Genomic DNA, 12,339 nt, shown 5'->3' with positions numbered 1-12,339 from the left:
ATTCAATTTAAAAACATTTTTTTTTTTTAGTTTAAGTTTCAGAAACAATTTTTTTTCATTATTTACCTCTTATTTCAAAGTAAGCACTCAAAACTTAGATCTTTTTACGATTTTAAAAATCATAAATTTTAAAACCAAAAATATTGAAATGTTTTTTAAAACATTTTAACAATCAATATCTTTATGTTATTATTTAACAATCAGTATCTTATGGTATTAATACTAATATAGTCATTGACATAATAAGGTGGACAGTGGGATTTATTTAAACCCTTCTCAGCCTTCCATACAAGGATTTGAAAAAAAGAAAAAAAGAAAGACAAATTCTAAATGCAAAATAGGTAAATAAAATTACAACAAAATTATTTTAAATGTATTTAATTTTTTTTTGTAACCAACTGCTTATATTCTCTAAATCTAAATCAGATATGTTGTACGTACGACCTGATATTGTTGTGGGTGTAGAAATTAGACATATAACTTCAGAATTGAGCACCCAACACTCGTCATTTCTCATTGGCCAAAAGAAGTTTTTACTTGGTCCATGTGGATGCATAAATCTGACTTTTATATCAAGCTCACTTACATCTTCAGCAATCCCTACCCACCAAAATCCGTCATAAAAACATGCAATATAATCCATTTTTTTAATGTTTAATGAAATCTCTTTATCATGTTGGCTTTTTGGAATGATATCAAATATTTCAATACATGTATCAATACTTGTTTTTTTACAACTTATAGTGTTTGAAGCAATTGGAATAAAATGATGATATGTCCTTGTGCCAGGAACTGTTCTTCCACCTAAATATCTTTTTTCTAATTGTGCTCGTGTTTGATCGATTTCATCTTTAGAAAATAATATAAAACAAATTCCATTTATCTTGGCTTTACAAAAGCAGTACATTAAATTAACATCTAAAATCTGCCCAGTAGTTATTTGTTTTAGACTTTCTTGGCATACTACTCTTTTAACAGTCCCACCAATACCATCACAGGGGGATTTACCATGACTGGTAGCAAAAAAAACCCATTCAGCATTTAAATCAAAGTCTTTACTGTGATGACAAAGATTGATAAAGTTTTTAAAATTTTTAAATTGTGCTGCACAACCATCGGAAAAGTATTTCACACTTGATACATCAGGTAGATTTTCTTTGATATATCTAGTTATATCTTCCTGAGTCTTGTAAATAAATCCTGTGTCATGATTAACATCTTCTGAAAGGTAACAAAAAGATTTGTGTTTGAGAACTTTTTTCTCTATAAAATAAAGTACAATTGTAAAAAGTGAACATTGACTTTTACTCCAGTGATAACTTTGAACCTCATCCTGAACAACATATTGATAATTTTCAGCAAAATCTGCTAAAATTAAGCATTCGTTTTGGTTAAGATTTTCTTTACAGTTTTTCAAGTATCTACTTTGTGTTTTTGCAATATATGAATGAGTGGTAAGGTTGTCAATGCTGTCACATAATAAATCATTAAATTCATCAAGTGGCAATGATTGTAATAGTAGTGTTGTACGATCGGTACTCTGCCATTGCTTGAATGCTACATCTTCTTCGAGCTCATGGTCCATAAACTCCTGCACTAAAAAACTTTTTAATGCTTCAATACCAGGGCATTGGTTACATCGATGCAGCATACATTCTGCATTTTCAAGCGAACAAACAATCAATGCCATAAAATCTTTATAATTTTTATTCCACCTAATGGCATCAATGAGAAGTTTTGTATTTTGGTGATGTATGCATACACATACATTATGAGTACCTGAGGCATTAGTTGTAATACACCATTTAGGTTTAAGAGTACAAAACTTTGACAAACTGACTTTGATGTTAGGGTAGTCTTTTTTAAATGCAACATGTAATTCATTAAGATTGAGTAGCAATAATCTTTTTTGAACATGCTGGTTTTTCTTAACACTTACAAAATCTTTTTTTCCTGGCATCATTCTCGAAAATTCATCACTTTGATAAAAGTTAATCACTAAATTAACTGTTTCTGGTGAAAGTGGGTTTCCAGTTTTTTTGGGGGGCAATGAGAGAATTCCATGCTCATTTTTAACTTTTCTCGCAGTTCGAACAAGATACTCAGACACTTCAAAGTAGCTTGATATCTTTGTACGTGTCCATGATTTTGGTGCGAGTGTTAACATTTGCACCTTATGGCGATAAGAGTCAGTCCCTGAAATTTTTTTTTTTATTTCATACATTAAAAGGTCTAGATCATGGTCATTGTTAATGTTGTTATTTGAAATGGGGCTTTTTATTTCTGATGTTAAAGAAGTTTCTTTAATGTTATATGCTAATGAGACCATTTTTGCAACTCTGTCAATAGTGTTCTCAAACTTTTGTTTTGCTGCAGGCAATTTGCTGTGTTTTGAAAGACTTTTTAGTTTGACTGGTGAAATTCCAAGCAATTCTATAGTGGTATCTAACTTAATTTTTTTCTCACTTTTTGATTCCCATTCCTCCTGTGAATTTAAATCTCCATCTGTTTCTACTGCTTTTTTGTAACATTTACTGCACAGTTTCCAACCTGGGGTTACATAAACATTATTTTGTTGCAAAAATTTCGCTAAGTCTAGGGAAATCTTTATATTACCTAAGAAAAAAATTTAGTTTTAAGTTTTTAAAATAATTGAAAATATAAAATTTTTTATAAATAATAAAATGTTTTTCTTTTATTTTAATTTCCATATAAATTCTGTTGTAATTAATTTTAGATTACCTTTTATAGCAATTTTTTTACTTTCCATGTGTGTTCCAAAAGGATTGCAACACTTTGTAATTTTTCTCTCAAAATATTTTCCATAGAATTGCTCATGATAGCAACATATAACTCTTATTGAACAATATTTTTCCTTTAAATTTGCTCGCCATATTATTACTTCTTGTTTTTCACAAGAAAGTTCTTTGAATTGAACAAAACCTTGTTTTCTAGAAAATCCAGTTTTGTGGCAATGAATGTTAAGACTTTTTCCAATGTCACATTTCTCCATATTAAATATATTTATTACTTATAATATTATCTGCTAAAAAAATACAAAAACAATAAAATTCACAATCACTCTTTAAAAAAATACAAACAAGGAAACAAAACATTTGCTTATTTTTGATATAATAAGAGGTAAGCATTCACTGATTTGAATTGAAATAATGAAAAAAAATTGTTTCTGAAACTTAAACTAAAAAAAATTATGTTTTTAAATTGAATTTTAATAATTATTATCATTTAACGCATTTAAAAAAAAAAAAAAAAAAAAAAAAATCCAGGGAGATTGGGGGGGGGGGTGAGGTGGGCAAAGCAAAATTGGTCAGAGGCTCCCTGGCCCTCACTTGACCTGTGACTATAAATGTCCTGAACTAGTCAATAAATAGCACTATTTGACGTTTTATTCAAATAAATGTTTCAAAAACATTTCATGTGCTTTCGTTAAAAAATTTAAATTTTTCTATAAAGACACAATTTTTAAACGCAAATTTTGATCAAGTACTAGAGAGACAATTGATGAACCTAATTTTTTTCAGTAGACCTAAGATAAAATAATGATATACAATTAAACTTTTTATTCGGGATTTTGGGCCACAGCCTTCATTTTACCTCCAAAAATCATGAATTTACAAGTCAATAATTTTGAACAAAATTGGGTAAACAAGGCATTTCCTGAGACAATCAAGTCTTGAGAGTGCTCTTTTTGGATTCTGCAAGTTAAAATCTATTGGGGTACCAAATTTTAGGAAATTTCCCCAAGCCATTATGAAGATACTATATGTCAAAGTTGCTTTGTACTCGCTTCAGATAATCACTAAAATGCTGAGTCAGCATTATTTTAACTGATGATATCTCTGGAACCCATGTGTATTTTTAACTAAAATTTTCGCAGTTATTATTTTTTTAATATGGACTGCAAGTGAGGTAAAAATGAACAAATTCTGAGACATAAGGGTGTCAAAAATATTTTTTTTTGGATGATTTCATATGGAATTACCCATACATAATTTCCTAATTTTACTTCTCTGCAGCAACATTCTGAGATTGAAAAGCACCCAAATAATATGGTAAGTTTTTATCATTTTCTGATTAGGTAAGAATAGCCATGATGTGTTGTTCTTGACAAGGGAACATAGTGTGAATGATGGTGTAATATATTTAAGTTGTTAACTGATCTTTTTTAGTTAGCATTGATGAAGAGTGAACGAGGGTTGACTGTCTATGAACAATTTCAAAAAAATTGCTGGCGCATGACCTACAGCAAAAGATCAATTGGCTTGGAACACATAGGAAGCTGAAGTTTTTGATAGCCTGGAAAATCAGCATAAGAAAATCAGTGTAATCTACATCTACTGTGAACAGTTGTACAAATATGAATCTGTTTGACAGTGAGTCCACAGTTTGACTTGTGGTGTTTGACTTAACAGTAAAATAAAGTAAAACTATTAATATCTTTTTATATGTAGATATAATTTATATTGTCAATGCGGCTATATCAAACAATACAATCTCTAATAAATGTGAATCTCTAATACATTTGAATCCATATATTTAGGCATAACTATAGTAATTGGTTATGTAATTATAGATTTAAATGACTATTTACATATTTTTTCTCTTTTTTTTTATAAGTATTTATTTAAATGTTTATAGTTTCAACTGTTCACATTTTCCCTGGCACCACGTCTAAAAAGATAGAACTGAAAGTAGCACGATTTTTTAATAACGCCAGGATCGCTCTGGTGGTCGTTTGCAGCGCTGTAAGAAAAAGACACTTGAAGTTTCGATTGAGGAAGAGAGTAAAGACGACGACTATGAAGGAAATAATGACGACAGTGAAAACGAAGACGACAGTGAAAACAAAGATCCTCGACAAAAAAAGCAAAAGACTTAGAAAACACTTTTATAAATAAAGATATTTAATGATGATTTATATAAATATTATTAAATATACTGTGTTAAACTATTGAATATTACTAGTTTAAAAAAACAACCACGCTTTACTACTCATACAGGATGAGTAGTAAAGCGTGGTTGTTTTTTTGGCCGCTTTAGGGGTAGCCCTTAAGGGATCCTGAAATTTGGCGCGGACATTTTCATAAGGGTCCCTTAAGGGTTTGCCCTTAGGGAACCCTGAAGTTTTTTTAAGGCGGGACATTTCATCCATCATCTAATTCACCACCAATTTCACATCCTTTGCATCAAAACAAATATAAACATACTCCATCACTTTGCAAAGTGTAAATAGCACATTTATAACCCTTTTCTGATAGAAACTTTATCCAAGTGTTCGACTTCCGATTAACTTTTGAGCTCAAGCAGTGGCTAGACTTGATAGAGCACAAACTCCAAGTGCAAGTAAGATTTTTTTTGCACTAGTTGGTAAAAGACTTGCTGCAACACCTGCTAATACACTTATAAATCCATCTTCAGTTTATATATTACAAGCTATTTCAGTTTTGGTCATTTTAACTACTCATTTTAACTCTTTCACCATTCTCAAATGCGCTTTTAATTATTTTTTGTAATGAATTTCAAAAGACATGCACATCATTGTTATCAGATGGATTCGTATTTCTTTCATAATTTTGACAATTGTTCTAACTAATTTGAGAGCGTCTTTTGTTGATGCCCTTTTGAAAAATTAATTTTTACTTTGGTATTGTTAATTTCATTTGAATATAATAATTTTATGACAAAAATATTCCATATGGCGCTAATAGCACCATTGTGCAAAGAATAATTTATATTTTGGTTTTCAAACAACTTTCGCTATTCTTCGATATCATAGTTCTTAAAGGTGTGATTTATTAAACTGAATAGGATCTTTAACATACTCGTATTGGGATATTATAACATGGCTTTTTGAATTCTGTTAGAGATTCCTTCAGTTGTTAAATGTAATCAGTAAGGTATCTAATATGATATTTGGAAAAGGTAGTTTGGTCATTACTCCTACTATTTCAAAATTTCCTTCGCGTTCCTTTTCCTTTTTTCTTTTTTTACTTCAGAAGCACATGCATCTAATTGATATTCATCTAATATTTTGATGTTAAAAGAAGTATGTTTTTCGTCTACTCTTAGAACTCTTAGAATTTCGCTTCCAACGCTTAAATTTACAAAATCTCTAGAACGTTTTTAGGATTTCTTTTTTTTAAATTATGACAATGAGCATTAATCAATACATTTTTTTACTGTTTCCATTATCTTGCCATTTTTTATATTTAATAGTCGTATAATTCAAATTCCGTCACAAATATAATAAAGTCATTAAAGAAAAGTATTTTTTCACCAGCACCATCTATATAGGCAAAGTCTTAAAGGTGTATATGTGATATTGTATTTAAACCTAAATGATGCCCTCCTTAAGTCATCCTCGCTGATTCCATTCTCTAAATCTACTACTTATCTAAAACGTACATTTTATTATTTCATACTTATTATACATACATATAGGCGATTGGAAGTGTTCCGATTTAAATGATGGTCCTACTGCAATATATCAAGCTAAATTAATCCTGAAGCCGAAATAAATAGATTTGCTTTTCAATATAATGGAATATACAAAATGGCTTTTAGCTTGTTCAGTATGATGTAATCAAAAAAGATAAGTGAGCTTTAATTTACTTTTATTAATTGGACGTACAAAATAAACATTAATAAACTAGTTATTTAAACCCGACGGGATTTAAATTTTGAATAGAGATGAACAATTTTTCACAATTTGTTAAGGATTTGTTGTTAGTGATGATTTTTTCTAGATATTTTGTAAAGTGTAATCTAGTTATAGTGGAGTCTAACTTGCCATGGTGAGAAGATTTTTACAGTTTATTATTTTATATAAATAAAAAAAAACTGTTGATAAAGTCGACAGTGCTTATTCTGCAACAAATTCAACTGAGGTTGGCGTGTCACTAACATATTTAGAATAAAGTTTTATAAGAAAATCTCGTAGTACAATAAATAAATGGTGTGTAGGATATGGGATGTAATTTGATAACAATTGTAAATGAATGAAATAATAACCAAGCTGCTGCTACAAAGAATTATGTTCACAGTAAAATGCTTGAGGTTACATGTTTTTCGTCAAGCAATTTGTTATGGTTTATCAGTGAAAACAATACCTATTTAAAATTCTTATAAGGTTTATTTGATCTCATTTAAAAGCAACTTTATCAGTTTATTGTTAGTAACAAGTGTAATGAGATGCGTTTATTATCTTATTCTTTTATTGTTAGTAACTGATATAACGAGAGAACTTTAATGCGTCTGACTCCATATTTAAAAATGACTTCGGTAACATTTAAAGAATTGGTATATCAATAATAATATCAAAAATAAATGTAAAAGAGAGTGATAATTTTTGTGGATAATCAGTGGCAATTAAAAATTGCCATCTGATTGGTTCATTCATCTGTTCTTTCGCCAAAAATGCTTGGATACTAACGCAAGATTTAATATATTAATATTTAATAAAAAGTAATATACCACACCTTCCTAATTTTACTAAATAGTCTCTTTCAAAATTTCTATTTTCTATATGCATCTTTACATTTTTTACACTGATTTTTAACTCTAAAGTGAATGCAAAACCCATATTTAACTTTACCCTCACTCAAGCATTCCTTACTTTGTGCAAATCTTCAATATCCACATTTCCTCTCTCTTTTTTTTAATATTATAAAACCTCTGCAATTATTGAAAGTTTACCATAGCTCAATAGTTAGACATATGGTTGAAATTACTAATTGATTTCTGCTGTAAAAATAAAACTAATAATTAAATTGAAGCAAAGCTGAGAAGTGGGATAGAGTGTTAAAACGGGTTTCCAGGTTTAAAATTTTAACCATAACTTTAATCATAGCTGAAAAGTTAAACATATGACCAAAAAGGGCCATTCAGGTCATATAAGTTCTGTTCCAAGTTTTTTATTGTGGTGGAAATTTTATAATAATTTATAGAAGCTTAACGTTTGAACATGTAGTTAAAAGTTCAAATGCTAGATTTCAATTTTTTAGCGAATTTCAATTTTTTAGCGAAAGTTTATTTTTTGGTTTCTTTTCAAGTTTGAAAAATGTAACTCAACCACTTTTGAAAAAACCATTCCGAAACTTCTTTGAAGGTCTGAGAAATAGAACAATTTAGTTGTTCCCATTTTATCATCCTGCATCTAATTATTCAATTAAATTTTCTGCTTATCTAACTAACTATATTTTAAAAGCGTTTTTTTCGTTAAGTTATTTCTTAATCATTTATAAATTCTGTAACTTCAATCCTTAGCCAACTTGAATTATAGAACAAAGTTTCTAAAGTATTTCTATTTCGAAAGCATTACTTACAAATCATTTGGATTTCATTCAAAACATCTACTTTACCCATCAGCGTGAGAGATTTTTCGATCACAGATATAAAGTCGGAAGGATTTCGTAAAACCAACTTTTTTAGCAGCTCGTCCATTTTAAGCTGATCACTCTGTTCATCGAGATCGATATAATCAATGACAGCTTTATCAAAAGCTGCATCACGTGCAAATCTTTTCCATTCCGGAGAGATGTTGTCAACCAAAATGCATTTAATTTTTGGATCCATGATGAACTTTTCTAAAACAATCACAGATTTGCTGCACTTAGTTTTAAACAAATTGGTTATTTATTTTGCAAAGTCGATTTTTCATTTTATTACTAATGTTGGTATCTTTAAAGCCATTTGATATCCAATTCGTTGTAAAAACAACCTTGTTAAAAACTATTTGTAATCTAGATTAGAAGTTCACATCATAAGCATGACTCTTCATAAAGATATGAAACGTAAAAATGCAAAGATAAAAATTGAGGTGGGACTTTAAAACGTAAAAATGCAAAGATAAAAATTGAATAACTCATCACAGGTTTATATAAAACACTTCGGAATTACACTCATTGAGGTTAATGCTACAAAACAATCGCGCTGATGTTAGTTTAAAGTCAGTGACGTAAAATTATGATAGTAGATATGTTAAATGACATAAACTGATGTGTTGAAATGTTTATCACTAATTGTTACTTTTGTGATGGTAAAATGTTGTGATAACTTAAATTTAATTGTTAACACTTTTACAGTAAATAAGTTCATAAAATTAAAAAATAAAAAAACAATTGAAAATAGGGATAAATGAATAAAATTATAGATATAGGAAGAAATATTGAAATACACTAATTAATACATAAATGAACAAACAAATATTGATATATACATATAATGCAAAAATAATCTGTAAATTTATTTAAAATATATAGAAAAATATAGAAACTACGTCGATGAATAGATAAATATATAGATATTTAATAAATTTATAAAAGTATTTACAATGGTTAAAATGCGAAGAAAAAAATTCAAAAGTACGTCGAACTTACTTTACATAATGTCGTGTTCAAAGTTTTTTATCTTTGGAAATGTGCAATATTGACCTGAAGGCATCGTTTAAACGTTTCAATTCGAAAAGCTTTTCGCCTATTTAATTAAAGAGTGAATACCGGTTTTCTGTGTTCCTTTAAATCATCTAATCCGACTTTATGAAGACATACTTAAGCTCTTTGTTCAAGTATAAAACCCGATTCTTTATTTGATATATATTATATTATGTAAAGTAAGTTCTATTCTTTAACAGCTTTAAGATTTTATAAAGAAACCATTTTTTAGTAAGGGTAATCAGCTACCTGACAATAGTTTTAACAAAAAGTAATCAAGCATAAGATTTTTAAACTAAACTTAAAATCTCTCTTTTGATGACTCACTAACAGTTTAACATAATTTAAATGACTGATTGATCATTCGTTTCTCTGCTTTTTCTCCATTTCATATAAAATATAGAAATGATCACGCATATTTCAAGTCCCTAAAAAGATACTTTTCGCAAACATTTTAACGACTTCCGAATTTAGATTTAAATTGATCGGGACAATCAACGCTGCTCATAAGTTCTTCATACTTTATAATATTATTTCGATAAACAGGAATTTGACTGTTTTAATTTACAATCGGAATTACTCCCATGTTAAGGATTACTTCGATGATTGCACAAAATTTTTGTGTTGCGAATTCTTTCCCGATTATTCAAGTAGACTACTTCAATAAATCTTTCTCTTTCAATTTATTTTTATATTACTTTTTAATACTATCTTTCATTTTATTATGCTCATATTTACTAGTATCAGCCAAAATTTCTTCAACTAGCTGGTTGGTATAATATAATTGTAAAAAATTTAATGGTTCAATGACATTCGCATAAACTTTAGAACGTGCAGATTTTCACCACTTCTAAATTGTACACTTTAAGATATTACTGTAGTTTAAGTGATATCTTCCCATTTAGAATTATCTTTTTCTTCAGTGACGTCTGAATATGAAGAATTTTCATTTTTGCTTTTCATTATTCCTTGTTTTTTTCTCTTTATCACAATTACATCATCACTCATCACTTGCATTGTTTTTGACCACAAACCTCTTTGTTTTCATTCAGAATATTAACAATTGATGAAAACATCGCCAAATTAAACTCATCTTCGCTGCAACAAAATTTATTTTTTGATTCAATTTTTTTGACCATCAGCGGACGGAATTAGAAATAGTATAATATTTTAATATGCTCACAATTCACTTGTTTTTAATAGTATAATATTTTAATATGCTCACAATTCACAAGTTTTTCAAAAAGATGTACTACACACAAGAAAAAAGGTTTCTATACCAATTCCTTTGCTTATTAGAATATCAAAAAAATGTTGCTTTCGATTTTGCATTTCAACTAATTTTACTTTATCAGTTTTTTCACTAAACTGAGAGCCAAACACTTTTGCAACGAATTTGCTTAAAAAACTAACAGTGTTCAGACTGAAAGATCTAAATTTCAACCATCTGATATACACTGGACAAATCTCGCTCCTAGGAAAAATACTTTTAATGCGTGAATGGTTTAAGTTACATATTAGTATAGTTAGTAATGGCACCGTTCGAATTTAGTAAAGTATAGTATGACACTTGAGGAGCGCCGTTCGGATGCAAAGGATTAAAATTGCATATGCATGATTTACATTTTGCATAAAAATTTCTTATTCACAGCTTCTTTTCTATTGAGGTAAGTGTAACCCAGTAAGTGGCAACCCAGCATTCCCCTGCTGCTTTATTTTTACTCCAGTTCTTAAGCTGTTTCTTTTTCTTTTAATAGTTTTGCATTCATGCAGGTCAGTAAAAGCTTGTAAAAAATCACAAATGTTGCTTTATCTTCTAATTGTAACAGTGTAGTATAAGGACACACGCTAATTGCCATTATACTACAGTGGAAGATGAATTAGCTAAGTAGGAAAGTTCCACGTGATTTCTGCAAGTTTCTGGTGAAAAACTCCAAAGTTAAACGCGGTGTCAAGTTATCCCTTGAGCCAGCCGGGTTCGGTCTCTCCGATTGTTTTTGTTAAGCAGGTTTTAAAAATTTTTTTATAAAATCAAAGGAAATAAACACAGGAAAAATCGCTAATGGTTGAAAGGTAGGTAGCTAAAGTTTTTGAATTATTTTTTTCAAATCAAAGGTAACAAATGAGTTGTTACCAATGAAATAAAGCGAAGAAGATGTTTGCTTTAAAAAAAAAAAATTTTCGTAATTTTGCACCTGGTAGATAGATTTATGTGTTCTAAAAAAAACTATGGGGTTAATTGATGAGATAGCATAGTTTTTCTGCATTTTTCACTGTACTTTAATGAAAAGGAGCAACATCAAAGGTTTTAAGTCTTTTATTCATTAGCCATTGAAAATAGATTGATCCATTATAGTTATTTAATAACTTTTTATTATTTCCCTTTCTTAAATATTTATAAGATATATATATATATATATATATATATATATATATATATATATATATATATATATATATATATATATATATATATATATATATATATAATTTTACCTTTCATATTTTAGTTTGGTTTGTTATTTTCGCTGGATTTTAGGATCAAGGGTGTAAATATTCTATTGTTATGTGTTACTGTTGTGATGTTTTGTGTTGATAGACTGCTTGGCTTACCTTTACGTTGGTGACTATTGTTAAAAATGAATAGTAGGTAGTTTCATTATTGGAACTTTTTTTTGTTTGTTTGTTTGTTTGTTAGTATTGTTAATCCTTTTGTAATTCAAAACAGATTTTATAGTTACATTTTTGATAAATGTTTATATTAACTGCCATGTCAAAGTAGGTTACTATAAATAGGTAAATCGATTTTTAGTTTTTATGTTGTGTTTTTTTATTTTGTTGTTGTAATTATGGTATCATAATTCCTTTTTTTTTTTTCTGTAAGGTT

General features: G+C 28.7%; 2 protein-coding genes and 1 long non-coding RNA gene across 6 annotated transcripts in view; 1 reads left to right on the top strand and 2 right to left on the bottom strand.

Annotated features, from left to right (window-relative positions):
• The window catches only part of LOC149893664 (uncharacterized), a 174,218-nt gene extending 164,702 nt beyond the window's left edge, over positions 1–9,516 (bottom strand). For all 3 annotated transcript variants that reach the window (XR_016453730.1, XR_016453728.1, XM_090091677.1), the window contains exons 1-2: positions 9,399–9,516; positions 8,346–8,606 (exon numbers count right to left, since the gene is read on the bottom strand). Coding sequence is in view for 1 of the 3 variants with exons in the window: in XM_090091677.1 (XP_089947803.1) it covers positions 8,346–8,595 (250 nt within the window). In the remaining 2 variants the exon portion in view is untranslated. The remainder of the gene's footprint in view (positions 1–8,345; positions 8,607–9,398) is intronic.
• On the bottom strand, positions 238–3,275 carry LOC145184211 (uncharacterized). The gene is made up of 2 exons (XM_090091296.1): positions 2,743–3,275; positions 238–2,616 (listed from the first exon to the last, which is right to left on the bottom strand). Exons 1-2 carry the CDS (start codon positions 3,011–3,013, stop codon positions 368–370), a joined length of 2,520 nt encoding a protein of 839 aa, XP_089947422.1. The 5' UTR covers positions 3,014–3,275; the 3' UTR covers positions 238–367.
• LOC149893665 (uncharacterized) lies at positions 3,321–4,955 on the top strand. Of its 2 annotated transcripts, XR_016453596.1 has the most exons (3): positions 3,353–4,073; positions 4,191–4,442; positions 4,660–4,955. It is a non-coding gene; the product is annotated as an uncharacterized LOC149893665 (long non-coding RNA). The 2 variants fall into 2 exon arrangements; XR_016453591.1 differs by having other exon boundaries at positions 3,321–4,442.
• Positions 9,517–12,339: the final 2,823 nt, after the last annotated feature.

Source organism: Hydra viridissima, unplaced genomic scaffold, assembly GCF_058129835.1.
Source record: "Hydra viridissima isolate aposymbiotic clone 2 unplaced genomic scaffold, HvirCarnegie_v1 scaffold_1, whole genome shotgun sequence".
NCBI classification, from domain to species: Eukaryota; Metazoa; Cnidaria; class Hydrozoa; order Anthoathecata; family Hydridae; genus Hydra; species Hydra viridissima.
Note: the sequence above shows the minus strand (reverse complement) of the source record. Positions and strands in the feature narration are given on the sequence as shown.

What these genes read in the sequence shown, in the direction of transcription:
- LOC145184211 (XM_090091296.1), bottom strand. Translation starts at nt 3,013, where the DNA reads ATGGAGAAATGTGACATTGGAAAAAGTCTTAACATTCATTGCCACAAA. An exon ending in TAAAAAAATTGCTATAAAAG is followed by an intron (nt 2,617 to 2,742) that starts GTAATCTAAAAT and finishes TTTTTTTCTTAG; the next exon opens with GTAATATAAAGATTTCCCTA.